This window comes from Elephas maximus, chromosome 12 (genome assembly GCF_024166365.1).
Source record: "Elephas maximus indicus isolate mEleMax1 chromosome 12, mEleMax1 primary haplotype, whole genome shotgun sequence".
Lineage (NCBI taxonomy): Eukaryota > Metazoa > Chordata > Mammalia > Proboscidea > Elephantidae > Elephas > Elephas maximus.
In genome coordinates, this window is record NC_064830.1 from 4,020,495 (window position 1) to 4,036,685 (window position 16,191).

At 38.0% G+C, this 16,191-nt stretch overlaps 1 protein-coding gene across 1 annotated transcript in view; it reads left to right on the forward strand.

Annotated features, from left to right (window-relative positions):
• Window positions 1-16,191, forward strand: part of CSMD1 (CUB and Sushi multiple domains 1) — a 2,087,969-nt gene that overhangs the window by 1,997,795 nt on the left and 73,983 nt on the right. The window contains exons 53-54 of the mRNA XM_049902971.1: window positions 12,668-12,841; window positions 14,417-14,590. Coding sequence (XP_049758928.1) covers window positions 12,668-12,841; window positions 14,417-14,590 — 348 coding nt within the window. The remainder of the gene's footprint in view (window positions 1-12,667; window positions 12,842-14,416; window positions 14,591-16,191) is intronic.

Below are 16,191 nucleotides of genomic sequence, written 5' to 3' on the forward strand. Positions count from 1 at the left end.
GTCTGCTCCAACTCATGATGACCTACTGCATAACAGAAGGAAACATGCATAACAGAAGGAAATATTGCCTGCTCCTGCACCGTCCTCGCAATCGTATGTCTGCATCCATTGTTGCAACCACCGTGTCAATCCATGTCATTGAGGTTGTCCCTCGTTTTTGCTGACCCTCCTCTTTATCAAACATGCTCTCCTTTTCTGGTTATTAGTCTTTCCTGTCAGGAAAGACATCCTTAAGATTACAACCATTGAAACCCTTATGGGTCAGTTCTACTCTGAAACACCTGGGGTCTCCGTGATTCAGCATCAACTAGATGGCAACAGGTTTTTGTTTTTTTAAAGTGAGGGATAGATAATGTATCTGTTGTGAAGAAACAGGTAACAGGAATGTTTGGAAAACTTTTGATTGTTGTTAGAGAATTTAGAAAGTAATTAATACTATTTTGAAATATTTAAAATGCTATTAGATGAAAGAATAACCAATTGTGGTAAGTTGTTTTCCATTTAAGTGCCAGCCCTCATTGATGGGTAGAGTCATCATGAAGACCTGCACTGAAAAGAAGTACAAGTCTTAATCAGGGTTCAGTGAGGGGGAGGGGGGGAGGGTGAATACCAAAAATAATTAGAATTGAAATTAAGATTAATTGCATCTGCCAAGGACAAGACCGTGGTTGATGATGCCATTGGTGGTGTATATTTCCAAACTCAGATTTGTGACTTTTTAAAACTGAAACTATTTTCCAAGTTGTGAGTAGGGTATATTGTTTGTTTTTAGGGTTGCTAGGAAAAAGTACTTTTCTCTGAGGCTTTTCTTCTACTTCATGTGCAACATGGATAGCTTTTTTAGCTTGAGTCTTCGGCTTGTTTCCATTGCTTTCCAACAAGGGAAAATATGGCGAATTCCTTGGTGATCGTTGCAGCAGAAACGGCCAAGCACATGCATGGACCCCAGTTTCACCCCCAGTGTGAGTCTTGAGAAGGCTGACTGTGGGAGAAGTGTATTTAAAGATATGAAGGATTATTTTTCTTTTCCTAACATTAAAAAACTGAACATATGTTGTGTTTAAGTTCCCTAGACTGGAATTCTAAACCAGAACCTTTAAGAAAGAGTGGAGTAGGAAAAACCACACTAACCTGTGTGTAAACATCGTTACAGATAAAATTTGAGCAAAGCAATGCATTTGTGCATCAGAGTAAATTTTTATAAAAGTTTAGCCCAAGCTTAATCAATGCCCGCATTATGGCTGGGGTCTCTCAGGGTTTTGTAAATTACACAGGACTTGTTCTAATTTACTGTTTGTACTTTGTAATACTCCAAATCCCGCTAGGATGGAGAGTTAAGCACTGAAAACCCTGACCCATATCTACTCCATCAGGCACCTTATAATCCACCAGGGAAGTTTTATGATTCCCACGCTCCTTTAATTATTTTCTTCCGTTGCTCTTCCCTGTGGTAGTTTGCATTGAACCCAGCAGAGAGCACATAAGCTAGCCTTTGTACATTTGTTATCCAGGTTCCCCTGTTGTAGAAACCTACAGTAATCATTTATATCATTTAGACTTTTCCAACACATAATCCCATATCATTTCTCCACTTGTTATCTCTTTACTCTGCAGTATTCAAGATGTCAGTCATAGATTGAGACATTTCCCACGTAAAGAACATTATCTTTTTTTTTATTAGTTTTTTTGTTACTATTTGAAATAAATTTGCATTGACTACACCATAATGACGTAGGAAGAGACAGGTTCTTTTATAAATATAATATCATGGTGACTTTCATATAAAGGGACACCTAGTGGCACAGTGGTTAAGAGCTCAGTTGCTAAATGAAAGGTCAGCAGTTGGAACCCACCACCTGCTCCACAGGAGAAAGATGTGGCAGTCTGCTTCCAGAAAGATTACAGCCTTAGAAATCTTATGGGGCAGTTCTACTCTGTCCTATAAGGTCACTACGAGTTGGAATTGACTTGATGGCAATAGGTTTGCGTGACATTCATATGGCTAAAATACCTCTATGACAAGGGTCAGAATAATATTGTTAGAAGATCATATTTTTTCATAGTTCCTAAAGAATTCTTTAAAGAATACGATTGGAAAGTATTCAAATATTTTGTGTTTTATGAAGAATTAAAAAATTTAATAAAACAACAGATTTGTTATGATAATAATTACATTACAGCAAAAAGATCGCAGTAGAGTAGGTGATTTACACTCCTTCCCCTTGTTCTTGCCGTACAGCTGTCAGCGTGAAACATAGGCTGTGTTAGTCAGGGAAGGTAAAGTCTTGGGAAATACCCTTGCTAACCTTCTATTCTATGTATGTATTGTCAATTGCTAGGAGATAACTGTAGCAAAATTTCCCTCAGCAACAAGTGCTTCTTTCTAAATTCCTGAATATTATGTTATGGCGTTCATTTAGTCCTTCAACAAATGTTATATAGGATGTGAAGATTAATAGGACGTGTTGTTTCCATTAAGGGATTTACACTCTAAGGAAGAAATAAAAATAGAGTACCTTTAATAAAAATGTTGGGAATCCGTGATTAGCTCCGGAGAGGTCCAAAGGAATTGCTTTAGAAATCAGGGGAGGGAGGGAGCTGAGAGAGTGAAAGAGGAAGCAATATGGAGGAGACACCTTCGATGAATAGGTGGAATTACAACTGGAACAAATGCGATAAAGTCATTCCAGGAACCAAGAAACCCAGAAACAGTGGCAACATGCGCAAAGGCAGAAAAGTGCAGAGGGGGCACTGTTGGTGCCGCGGGGAGCCTGGTTTGCCTGAACACAAATCACGCCCTTTTGGAGTACTCTTTGTAGTCACATGATGACAAGTGCCTAGACTAATATGTCAACAGTGACCATGGACAAGAAGTCATCTATTCTGGGCACCTCCTGTTGGTCAGATGCAGGGCTAAAATCCTGGTGTACGGACCATGGCTCTGCACTGAGGATTCATGCTCTAGTAGTGGAGATAAAAATGTAAGAAAAAGTATAATGCTATCTACTGAATTAAAAAAAAAAAAAACTGAAATAAAAGTGTGTATATTATAAATGTATAATACCTAAAACAGGTACTCCTAGGAAAAATCTAAAATAAGAGAAATATTTGTGCCTCATATAAATGGGTAGTAATTCCATTGGGGTTTGTTGAAGGCTACACACACAGGATAAATTTTACCTTAATTACGAGGGATGTTTTACAGGCAGACAACACTGGGAGGGTAATTTCAGGCAAAAGAACCAAAACCAAACCCGTTGCTGTCAAGGTGATTTCGAATCATATCGACCCTACAGGACAGAGTAGAGCTGCCCCCATAGGGTTTCCAAGAAGCAGGTGATGAATTTGAACTGCTGACCTTTTGTTTAGTAGCTGAACGCTTAACCACTGAGCCACCAGGGCTCCAGGGCCAGGCAAAGGGGGCAGTATATACAAAGGCCTGGAGGTACAAACCTAATGATATATTTGGGGATCTGCATAAAAAAGGGAGAGGTGTGAGATTTCTAAAAGCCTCAGAGACTATTCAAATCCTGGTGGTGGTTGTCGGTTGCCATCGAGTTGCCTCCGACTCCCGGCCTCCCCGTGTACGTAGAGTAGAACTGCTGTTCAGAGTTCTCAAGGCTCTGGTCTTTTGGAAGCAGTTTGCCAGGCCTGTCTTCCAAGGAGCCTGGGAGGGGGGGTCAAATCGCTGACTTTACAGACAGTGGTTGAGTGCTTAATCCTTTGTACCACTGGCCTGAAATTTTCTTAACATAACGTGGCTTAAGGTAGTGGAACCATTGAGTGGAGTATGGTAAACACAGAGTTGATAAAAATATATTTTGTGGTAAAGGAATTGGGCTCTATTTTCACATCCTTACTATCATTGCAAAGTGTTTTCTAGCTCATCACACCTCCTATTTTCACATACCTGAAAGGATTTCTTATGCTTTCTGCAATACCATATTCTTTTTTTTTTTTTTTTTTCTTCTAGCATAAACAAAGTTGCTCAGTATTATCCCTGGAAATTGCACTTGGATTAAAAAAAAAAAAAACACATTTGTCAGTATTCAAATATGTTCTTTTAATGTATACAGATCTGTAGAGTCCAATACACACATTCATGTTTAATGCTAATAATATTTTGCCCTACATGTAAATGGATTTCATCCATCTGACATTTTATGACCATTTGTTGATACTCAAGTAGAATTTACAAATTAGCTTTGGAATTCACTGCCCAAATAACCCTGACTTTAACTTAAAGACACTGTTGTTATGAAGAATGGACTGAGTAAAGCACATTGCATTTCTAATTCTCTTACAGGTACTGGATGTTTATTATGCTTCTTATTTTATTTTCAGCAAAAAGTACCACGACTCACAAAGCAAATACTAAGGTTGAATATTTTGTTTATAGATTTTCTAAAAATATATTCATTTCTAATCCCCAGAACAATATTTACTATTTGTATTGATGCAAACTGGCACAAGGAAAAGGTGACCTTAAAATAAGCAACTGTAAGGAGGACAACTTGTGTGTGTGTATGCTCCTGTGACCTTGTAACAGGCATGAGATCCAGTTATACAATTCCTTTTAATGGCACTGATTACACACCATTGGGCAAATTGGCTGAAAAAGACCTCTTTAAAGTATTGAAAAGCAAAGATGTCACCTTGAGGACTGAGGTGTGCCTGACCTAAGCCATGGAGTTTTCAATCGCCTCATATGCATGGGGAAGCTGGACAATGAATAAGGAAGACTTAAGAATTGATGCCTTTGAATTGTGGTTTTGGCAAAGAATATTGAATATACCTTGGACTGCCAAAAGAATGAACAACTCTGTCTTGGAAGAAGTACAGCCAGAATGCTCCTTAGAAGCAAGGATGGAGAGACTACATCTCACATACTTTGGACAGGTTTTCATGGAGGGACCAGTCCCTGGAGAAGGACATCACTCTTGGTAAAGTAAAGGGTCAGCAAAAAAGAGGAAGACCCTCAATGAGATGGATTGACACAGTGGCTGCAACAATGGACTCAAGCATAGCAACAGTTGTGAGGATGGCACAGGACCGGGCAGTGTTCATGCTTGTTGTACATAGGGTCACTATGATTCAGAACCAACTCGACAGCACCCAGCAACAACAACAATACACCAAAGTGTTCATGGCTACAGGTTTGTGTGGTGCAGGGAAGACCTATAACAGGGGACATTTTTGAGTCTGACATTTCCAATGTAGAGTGGATTTCTATGGAATAATAAAAAGTGGAACATTATTAGATTTCCAAATATATAACTCATTTCTAAAATTTTACGAGTTTTTTTTACCTAATTATAGGAGACTTTAACCTACTTTATCTGCGTCAGATATGTTCAATTTCTGTTTTGTTGTGTTTTTAAGGTAAATCCACTAATTGACATCTGAGGTCTTTTTTTAGTGTCCAAGACACCCTATGTCAGTCAGTCAGGGAAGATACTTCTAAAGTGCAGGGTGGTTTTTTTAGGTTTCACAGGCTGCACGACTCATAGTAGTATCAAAAACAAATAGTGCAAAACAATATGAAAGGTCATCTAAACATTTTCAAAATCTATCTATAGGAGTCACTAGGTGGTACAGAGGGTTAAAGTGCTCATCTGTGAATCTAAAGGTTGTTAACGGTTTGAGTCTACCCAGGGACACCTTGGAAGAAATGCCAAGTGATTTACTTCTTAAAAATCAGCCATTGAAAACCCTATGGAGCAGAGTTCTATTCTGACACACACGGGGTCATCGTGAATCAAAATTGACTTGATGGTCTATCTATAGAATTATATCTTTGAAATATAACTTCATATAACCACATGCTAGAAAATATGGGTAGAATTCTTTACCAGGGATAAGAGCTGAAGAACTGGGAGAAACCAGTTTCTTCAAAAACTAGTTCTCGGAATATTGGTTCTACCAGAGACAAACAAGCAGAAAGCCTCTTATTCCCTCAAAACTGTTACACACTGATACTAAAAACATCTGTGCAGTAGAATTTAGACAGAAACCTTCCAGGAGCAACTGCTTTGAGAGCTGGGCGTGCTGTGATCCCAGCTATCTTGTGCTCAACTCCTTAAATTACATAAAGTGCTGGACTTTCCTGGTGTCTCTGAGGGTTGACCATGCTGTGGTGGTTTAATTTCCCCGACTACCTTCAGACTACACTGAGCCCTGAGAGGGAACATGGCCGTTTTCTGTCCTGAGTTCTCATAAAAGCGGTTTGCAGGAAAACCTTGACCAATGAAGGAACGGGGGCACCATCTCCTTCTGATGTCTTTCTTCTCTGTGTTTTCTTATGGCGTGCCTGTAACTCAGCTTCTGTTGCTACAAAAGTCAATCCGGCCTTCTATCCACCTGTCTGCTAACCCCTTTGCTTTGGTTTAATTTGGTGGATTTTATTTTCTCCTAACCCAATTTTAGAGAAAGATTGTTAAAAAGAAATTCTCTTTTCTTTTAATTATAACCTATTTGGGGGTATTTCAACCAAAATATAGTAACAGTTTATAAATGAAACAATAGTAAAGCTTTTGTTTTATATAGAATAGAATAAACTTATAGGACAGCAGTTTTCAAAGCTTAAGGTGCAAAAGAATCACTTTGCAAATAAAAATACACATTCCTGTGAGCCCTCCATTCTACTGCGGTTCATAGAAAAGGTCCATTGTCATGGAATCTCCTGGTACACCTATTCTGCTCTTCAGTTAGTCTTGGTCCGGCATCTTGGATGATATTTTAATCACGTGGTGTGTAAAATAAAGAGAAGCAGCTGAGCAGAACTAGAAACTGTCCACCTTGACGTTGAATTCTTGAATCTGCGACTCATTCTCTCAACAACGATTTTAAGCAGTTGGTGAATTACCCATTCCACAGTAATACCTAGCCCCAACATGGAGAGAATGGAGTATTAAAATTTAAAGGTCTAAAAAATAGAAGTATTAGAATTGTTAATTCTGCCTTGAATTAAAAGAAACTTAGCAATAAGTAAGATAAATATATATATTTAGAGAGAGATGTTGTTAGGTGCTGCCGAGTCCATTCTGACTCATAGCGACCCAATGCACAACAGAACAAAACTCTGCCTGGTCCTGCGCCATCCTTACAATTGTTGTTATGCTTGAGCTCGTTGTTGCAGCCACTGTGTCAATCCACCTCATTGAGGGCCTTCCTCTTCTCCACTGACCCTGTACTTTGCCAAACATGATGTCCTTCTCCAGAGACTGATCCCTCCTAACAACATGTCCAAAGTATGTAAGACGCAGTCTCGCCATCCTTGCCTCTATGGAGCATTCTGGTTGCACTTCTTCCAAGACAGATTTATTTGTTCTTTCGGCAGTCCATGGTATATTCAATATTCTCTTCCAACACCACAATTCAAAGACGTCAATTCTTCTTCGGTCTTCCTTATTCATTGTCCAGCTTTCACATGCATATGATGCCATTGAAAATATGATGGCTTGGGTCAGGCACACCTTAGTCTTCAAGGTGACATCTTTGTTTTTTTAACACCTTTAAGAGGTCCTTTGCAGCAGATTTACCCAATGCAATGTGTCTTTTGATTTCTTGACTGCAGCTTCCATGGCTGTTGATTGTGGATCCAAGTAAAATGAAATCCTTGACAACTTCAATCTTTTCTGTGTTTATCATGATGTTGCTTATTGGACCAGTTGTGAGGATTTTTGTTTTCTTTATGTTGAGGTGTAATCCATACTGAAGGCTGTGGTCTCTGATCTTCATTACTAAGTGCTTCAAGTCCTCTTCACTTTCAACAAGCAAGATTGTGTCATCTGCATATGCAAGTTGTTAATAAGTCTTCCTCCAATCCTGGTGCCCCGTTCTTCTTCATGTAGTCCAGCTTCTCAGATTATTTGCTCAGCATACAGACTGAATAGGTATGGTGAAAGGATACAACCCTGATCCACAACTTTCCTGACTTTAAACCAATCAATATCCCCTTGTTCTTTCTGAACAACTGCCTCTTGACCTATGTATAAGTTCCTCATGAGCACAATTAAATGTTCTGAAATTCCCATTCTTTGCAATGTTATCCATAATTTGTTATGATCCACACAGTCGAATGCCTCTGCGTAGTCAATAAAACACAGGTAAACATCCTTCTGGTATTCTCTGCTTTCAGCCAGGATCCATCTGATATCAGCAATGATATCCCTGGTTCCACGTCCTCTTCTGAAAACAACCTGAATTCCTGGCAGTTCCCTGTCCATATACTGCTGCAGCCCTTTTTGAATGATCTTCAGCAAAATTTTGCTTGCGTGTGATATTAATGATATTGTTCTATAATTTCCACATTTGGTTGCATCACCTTTCTTGGGAATAGGCACAAATATGGATCTCTTCCAGTCAGTTGGCCAGGGATCTGTCTTCCATATTTCTTGGCATAGACAAATGAGCACCTCCAGCACCGCATCCATTTGTTGAAACATCTCAACTGATATTCCGTCAATTTCTGGAGCTTTGTTTTTTGCCAGTCCCTTCAGAGCAGCTTGGACTTCCTCCTTCAGTACCATCGGTTTCTGATAATATGCTACCTCTTGAAATGGTTGAATATCAACTAATTCTTTTTGTTATGACTCTGTGGTTTCCTTCCATCTTCTTTTGATGCTTCCTGCATTGTTTAATAGAGAGATTGAGGGATTAAAATTCACATTAAGTTAATATTTCATAGAATTCTTTCTTGATTCTTTAACTATTTGCTTGTTAGTCTTATCAGGTTCAGATTAGTAGCAGACTAATAAATTCGTAGGTAAGATTGATATAAGGGTACAATAAGTTACTTGCTTTTAACTTCAGGATTTTCATTTCACACCAAAGGAGAACAATTTTTGACTGGAACTTCTTAAGTACTCCAAGTTTCTTGATTTCATATGTGTGATTATGTTTATTTGATGTGGCATTATCTGTACATATTAGTGATCCTTGTTTAAGCTGAAGCTGAGTGGTTAAACAAAAACTTTGGGGTTTGGGGTCATGGTGTAGGATCTATTGGATAATTAACATTATTTTAGTTTAATTGGATTTTGTTTGTTTTTTTAATTCAAGGCTCTGATCATGTCAATTTTTAATTTTGCAGTTAATAGATTTTCCTAGTCTTCCTTGCTACTGTTTCTACTCAGTGGAATTGTCACAATTAAATATTTCTAAGTACTGGAAGATTCACAAAGTAGAACATGATATGTACAATGTAGCAAACTGAAAAGGATTGAAAAAAATGGCTACCTCTCTAGTAAATGTATAATTTGGTCATATAACTCTATAGTCTCTGTATTTTAACAGAGACATTAAAAGTAAATAATATTTTTTTCTGTGATGAGAGTGCCTTCCTATCACAATGCCTGTCTAAAGAATGCTCATCCTTTAGGTCTTAAATGTTACCTCCATCAGTAGGTATTTCCAGTCTCTGACATTGGTTGCACGTGCCTCCTAATGCTTCACATCACACTCTGTACATACACCACTTTATAACTCTTTTCGTAATATACTATCCTTCTATTTTTTACACTTTTGCTTGCTGAAAGTGAAGAGGACTCAAAGCACTTACTGATGAAGATCAAAGACCACAGCCATCAGTGTGGATTACACTTCAACATAAAGAAATCAAAAATTCTCACAACTGGACCAATAAGCAGCATCAGGATAAATGGAGAAAATATTGAAGTTGTCAAGAATTCCATTTTACTTGAATCCGCAATCAATGCCCATGGAAGCAGCAGTCAAAAAAATTAAATGATGCATTGTATTGGGAAAATCTGCTGCAAAAGACCTCTTGAAAGTGTTCAAGAGCAAAGGTGTCACTTTGAGGACTGAAGTGTGCCCCCCCGAGCCATGGTGTTTTCAGTTCCTTCGTAGGAATGGATCCTGAAAAAAAGTGAGAAAAATGTGGAACAGAACTTCTGATTTTTAGAAAATACAGAGCTAATGAACCTACTGTGACAGAAAGAATCCTTGAGCTATTACCCTGAGATATTCTTTAATGCTTAAACCAAAACTGTCTCCTCAGGTCACCTTTTAGTTAAATCACAGATTAGCTCATAAAGTAATGATATAACCCTTGAGTACTGCGCTCTTTAAAAAAAAAAAAAATCTCTAGGAGACCAGATGGTCAACAAAGGTAGATAAGGTCTAAAAGCGTAGATAAGGAGGTTGGGGGGCTGTGAGATGGGAACAGAGCAACTAGAACAGAAATAATGGGAATGTCAATGCAATGCAAAAATGTAGCCAGTGTCAGTGAACAATACGTGTAGAAATTGTTGACCTGGAACCTGTTTTGCTGTGTATACTTCCACAGAAAATATAATAAAATATTACTTAAAAAAAAAGGAACTCAGCTGAATGCTGGAAAGTGATACACATGAAAACTAGATTGCCTTCTATCTGTGTCACATCAGGAAGTTGTGTTTATTCAAATTTGGAAGCTAAAATACCAGATGATCCTGTTGATTCTTGTTACCTTCAGGACCTGAGCTAAAATGAAGTGTTTTTGAAAAACAGTCTTCATTTTCTTTAAGTGTTTAGGGCCAATTCCTTAGAGAACTGAAATGACCATATGTCACGGAAGAATTGCTGCTAGAAATCTTTATTTCCTAACATGGCTGTCAACCTTAGCTCTTCATACATGACTGTTGACTTTTCATCTGATTTCTAAAGTATACAGGTCCCACTTTGACCGTTAAGAGTATCTCTTCTCCAGGCTTTTAAAAGATAGCGCAACTACAAACCATGTGCTCTTACTAAAAACTCAGTTAAGAAAAATTACATATTAAAGTTCATAAACAAGTCTGCCAGTCATGTTTTTCCAGATCAAGAATGAAACCTGAACAGATCACATATGGGTGTTATGTGGAGAAGTGCACTCCTCATAAGCCTCACAGTGCCTTGGGTCCCAAATTCCCTGCTCTTGGAGTGGGGATAGGCATCAGAAGTAATGCAAATAACAACCAGAAGTTAGATGACCCCCCCGATATATTTGCATATTTGATTGTGTTATTTTGGTGTGATATAATAGCATATCTAAAAATTATATATTTTTTCTATCACCTCAAATGGTGGAATCTCTTGTGCCAAGCCCATGGCTCCTTTGGTTCTTCATTAATCCTTGTTGCTCAGAGCAGGATAATGGCTCCATCTCCCTACATAACAGACCACATTGTGCCCAGGGCAGCATTTAGCAAAAAGAAGTCTTCAGAGTACCATTCTCAATGTCCTAGGATAACAATTATGGCTCCAGAGGCTCTTTCTTCATTGAGAACATTCAATAGCATCCAAGTTCTATTTTTATATCAAGTGTGAGTATGCTGAAGGTGGTTTGGCCTTTCACCAGAATTGACTTAATTAATCTGGCTAATTGGAAAACTTCCGTGACAATGAAATCAGCCAAATCTAGCTTGGCTTTTTTGATCTGATGCCATACAAAAGTTGGGGCAGAGATATTGTTCAAGGATACTTAGCCACTGATTCTGTTTTTTCCCCTCTCTCCTCTGCAATGTGACCCTGCAGATAATACGCTGGGTTCAAAAACCAAGAACATAAAGAGTCTCAAGTATTCTCTTAAACAATTTATAGATTAAAGAAAAACCCTGGTGGCATAGTAGGGAAACTCTGGTGGCATAGTGGTTAAGAGCTACAGCTGCTAACCAAAAAGGTTGGCAGTTAAAATCCACCAGACAGTCCTTGGAATCCCTATGGGGCAGTTCTACTGTGTCTTATAGGGTCACTATGAGTCGGACTCCATGGCAATGGATTTTTTAAATATTAATTTAAATTCATTCAGAATGGATAGAGAAAAGAAGGGAGGGAGGAAGAGAAAGAGGAGGAAAAGGAAATGAAAGAAGGAAAGATGAGCCGAAGAAAGTGTCAGAGACTGAAAGAGAAAAAATGGCTCTCACAGTTCCAAGTTTTCTTCTGACCCCATACCACCTTACTACTCCATCCCTCAACCTGAAGAAATCAAAATTCCTTTTAAATTCCTTCTCCTTTGGAAGCTCTCTGTTATTTAAATTTCTTCAGTGCTGTGTTTGCAAATTATCTTCTTACATTTCAGACTCCACCATATTGGTACATTTTACCTTCCCTTAATATTAATGCTCGTCCTGATTTTCCCTTCGGGCCTCTTCTCATTTACCCTGGACAGCCCGGCTGCTCGCATTTTCAACTACCACCTATAATCTTGTTACTATTAAATCTTCTCTATCTTTAGTACATCATCTCTCCCTTGACCTCTAGACTTGTATTTAAAATTAACTGGAGGACATTTTCACTTAGACATTGGTCCATGCGTAAGTCAAATTTAAATGTTTGAAACTGAATTTATATTATGAATTCTGCCCTTCCACTTGGAATTTCTCAAGTGTATTAATAATCCCACTATTCAGACAGTCTCTTAGGCTAGAAATTCTTATCATTCTTTTCTTCTGTTAGAACAATTTGGTATTAGAAATAGTACTGATTTTTCTAACAATTATCAAGAAGAATACTAGTTTAAAAAAAAACTATTTAAAATTAAAAAATATAAATTGGGAGCAATTACAATGAGCTATGTATTCAATGCTGTTATTCACTTAACAATAAATTCAAACAAATTATGAATGTGGTACTTTATAAAAGATAAATCCTCCAGCATTTTTATTGGTTTTACTTATGCCTTTAGCTGGCCACTGCGGTTCTCCGGATCCGGTTGTGAACGGCCATATCAGTGGAGATGGCTTCAGTTACAGGGACACAGTGGTTTATCAGTGCAATCCTGGCTTCCGGCTTGTTGGGACTTCAGTTAGGATATGCCTGCAAGACCACAAATGGTCTGGACAAACTCCTGTTTGTGTCCGTAAGTACACAGTTCATCGGATGTTTCCTTTCCTTACATTTTCATCTGTCGTGAAATCAGAATAGAATAGAGCACTCTCAACTGTCCAAATAAAGAGAATATGAACCATTAATACACACTCCCTCCTTTTTGTCATTTGCCTCACAGTCTGTTTCCTACCAACCCTTCTTCCAGACCTCTGCCCACATTAAATTTGCTCATTAATTCCTTTCAAATGGATCCCAGGACGAGTGAGGTCATGACATTCCTTTTCCCTGATTTTACACCAGATAAACTAGGTGGGAACAAAAGCTAATTAAGGAGGGTAAAGATGCTGAGTCAGAGCATGCCGGTTAACTTGCAGATTCCAAAAAAAAACACCACGCTGTCTCAATCGTCTGAGTTGTTTTGTATTTGTGCCTTTTGTTTTAGCAAGAATATAAGAGTTTTTTAAGCAGTTATTCCTTTAAAAGAAAGAGATAAAGTGTCAGGTACTGATTAAACTCTTTAAAGATACTGAATAGCATATTTAGAAAAGATTGTACCCCATCTTTATTGCAAAATTCATTTTAAAAACTTTTTTCTGATATATATATCCTTTATTTTCCTGTGATTTAAGCAAAGGAAATATTGATGTAATGATAGGATAGTGCCAGGTATTGTGTGTTATAGCACTGTGGTAAGTGCGTGAAGTTCACAAATGGAAGCCTTACTTAGAAGAAAAAATGTTGCTGAGATAAATGAGGACAGAAAGCCAGTTTTATGACAACAGTGTGTTTCCTTTGAAACGCCCAGTGAAGTATTTCTCTGTGCTGTCTATGGCCATTGGTGTAGGCATGACATACTAACAGTTCATTATATTTCTAAGGACCGTACGAGAGGAATTGTCAACAAAAATACTGTTTGAGTGCTCATATTTTTGCTAATTTAATTATATTTAATATTGGCATGAAGGAGCCTTAGTGGCACACGTGGTTTAGTGCTCAGTTGCTAACCAAAAGATTGGTGGTGCCAACCCACCCAGTGTCTCCACAGAAGGAAGACCTGGTGATCAGCTCCTGCAAAGATCACAGCCTAGGAAACCCTATGGATCCATTCTCCCCTGTCAGGTGGGGTCACTATGGGTGTCTGGATAATCTATACATATACAATTTAAAGTATCAACCAAATTCCTATAATGGTTTCTAAATGAGAGTTTCACAATTTCAGCTGGTTTGTACCAAGGAGAAACTATTCAAACCTCATGATTAATAAAAGAATTTTAGTATTTCTGTCTTTCTCTCTGCTTCATTTTTAAACTTATTAGGTATTCAGTCATGAATTGAATAAAAAATAATAATTTTTATGATAAAAAGGGGATTTACCAGGTGTTGCTTATTTTCCACAATCATAGAGCTTTGTGGGTTTAGCCCCATGGTTCTACTTCCCAATTTTCCTTTCCAAATATAAATAAATCTGTAAAATACCTGATTAGCTCAAGACCCTTTAATCCATACATTTCACGTCATCTGCATATTGATTGATAAGTAATTCCAAGTTGTTGATGACTCGTCTTTTATTACCTGACAATAATTCCGACTTTATATTCTTCTACAGCCATTACATGCGGTCACCCTGGAAACCCTGCCCATGGGTTCACGAATGGCAGTGAGTTCAACCTGAATGATGTTGTGAACTTCACTTGCAACACTGGCTATTTGCTACAGGGTGCATCTCGAGCCCAGTGTCGGAGCAACGGGCAGTGGAGTAGCTCTTTGCCTACTTGTCGAGGTAGGAAAACCTTCAATTGTTGAGCTCCTCATTTTCAGAGCATCGTAAGCTGATAAAAGCACACATGAGACTGAACGGTAGGCTAGTCTTTGTGATTAATCAGTAAAGTTTCACCTCAGTGTACAAGGCTTTTGCAAACTTTCATCATTGTGGTACGAAAACATTTCTGAGAATAACACACAAATCTCTCAATGGCCTTTGTCTTGTCTATTGGCCAGATAATCAATCACAAAAATATAGAATTCTCCATTTTAAAGACAACTCATCTTCCATTTATCTTTTTTATTCGTATATTCCTACCAAGTATTTTAGCATTTTTTGGCCCTTAAACTTCTAGTCTTATGCATTTATTTAACATATTCTTATTGCTTTTAAAATTCAATTATATCTTTTATTCATTTCTTTCAAAATTGTTATATAGATCTGGACTAAAATCTGAATTCCCAAGAAAGTGCTGTTGTACAGTTTTTGTATTTCTAGATGTTTCAGCTAATAATGTTTAAGGTTTTGCTTCACTTGCTTTGCCATGAAAACATCTTTATTATTGAAGGTGAATTATACCTTAGAGTGAAGGTGATTTATTTATTAAGGATAGTTATATGGTATTAAAGTCAGATACTTATGAATTTCTCTTGCTGTGACAATCACCACAACACCCCCACAGAGTCTCCAAGGGACTATATGCAAATGAGACAATAGAAGAATGGGAATCAAAGTATTGTTTTTATTAATAGTTGTATAAAGTTTGCTATCTAACTGCAGAGTTCTGACACACGTCTAAATTGGAGTGCTGGCTTAACCTCGATGTCTAAATAAAGCCTCCTAATTTAACTTGCCTCTAAAATACAAATAGGGCCAGCATATTCAGGAATTAGGCCGCAGCGCTAATGAAATTTAGCTCACTTGCCCAAGCACAGCACACAACGGAGAGTCCAAGGCCCGAGTCCTTGCCTTGAAGCACTATACGCGTGACACAGCCAGGGCGTGGTTGCTGCCCAGATACAGCATCAGTTCTTCTCCCTTAGATAACTCGCTAGCATAGCTCAGCCCAACATCTTTGAGTGTTAGTTTTTTTAGCTTTTAATAATTATTTAATTTTATCCTTCATGGTTCCAAAAAGAAAAAATAAGAAAAGAAAGGGAAAATTGTTACATTTTTTCACCTGAGCTACACCTTTCTTCAATCTCTCATTACTTCTGCCTCCAACCCCCGGTTACTCTAATAATTAAAACAAACAAACAACAAACAAAAAACTGATATGCAGATTTAGGGTTGAAATTATCACCTCCACTTTGGCCTTATTATCACAACTATAAATTAAATGATACACAAAACACCCCCTTTCTAATATAGCATAACTTAACTGTCACAAACTAGGTATTACTGTATGGTCAGAGTCATAGCTAACTGTACAGTAATATTTTAGGAAGTAGAGATTAGTGAATAACAGAACGGACTTTGGCATTCCGGAGACCTAGCTTTAAATCTGTTTGAAGGTGGCTTGACTAATGAAGTAGGAGAGCTGGATTCAAGTCCAGCTTTGTTACTTCAGAAGCCACGCTTTTTTCAATGCCCTAGGCTACTTCCCAGTAACGTGTGGG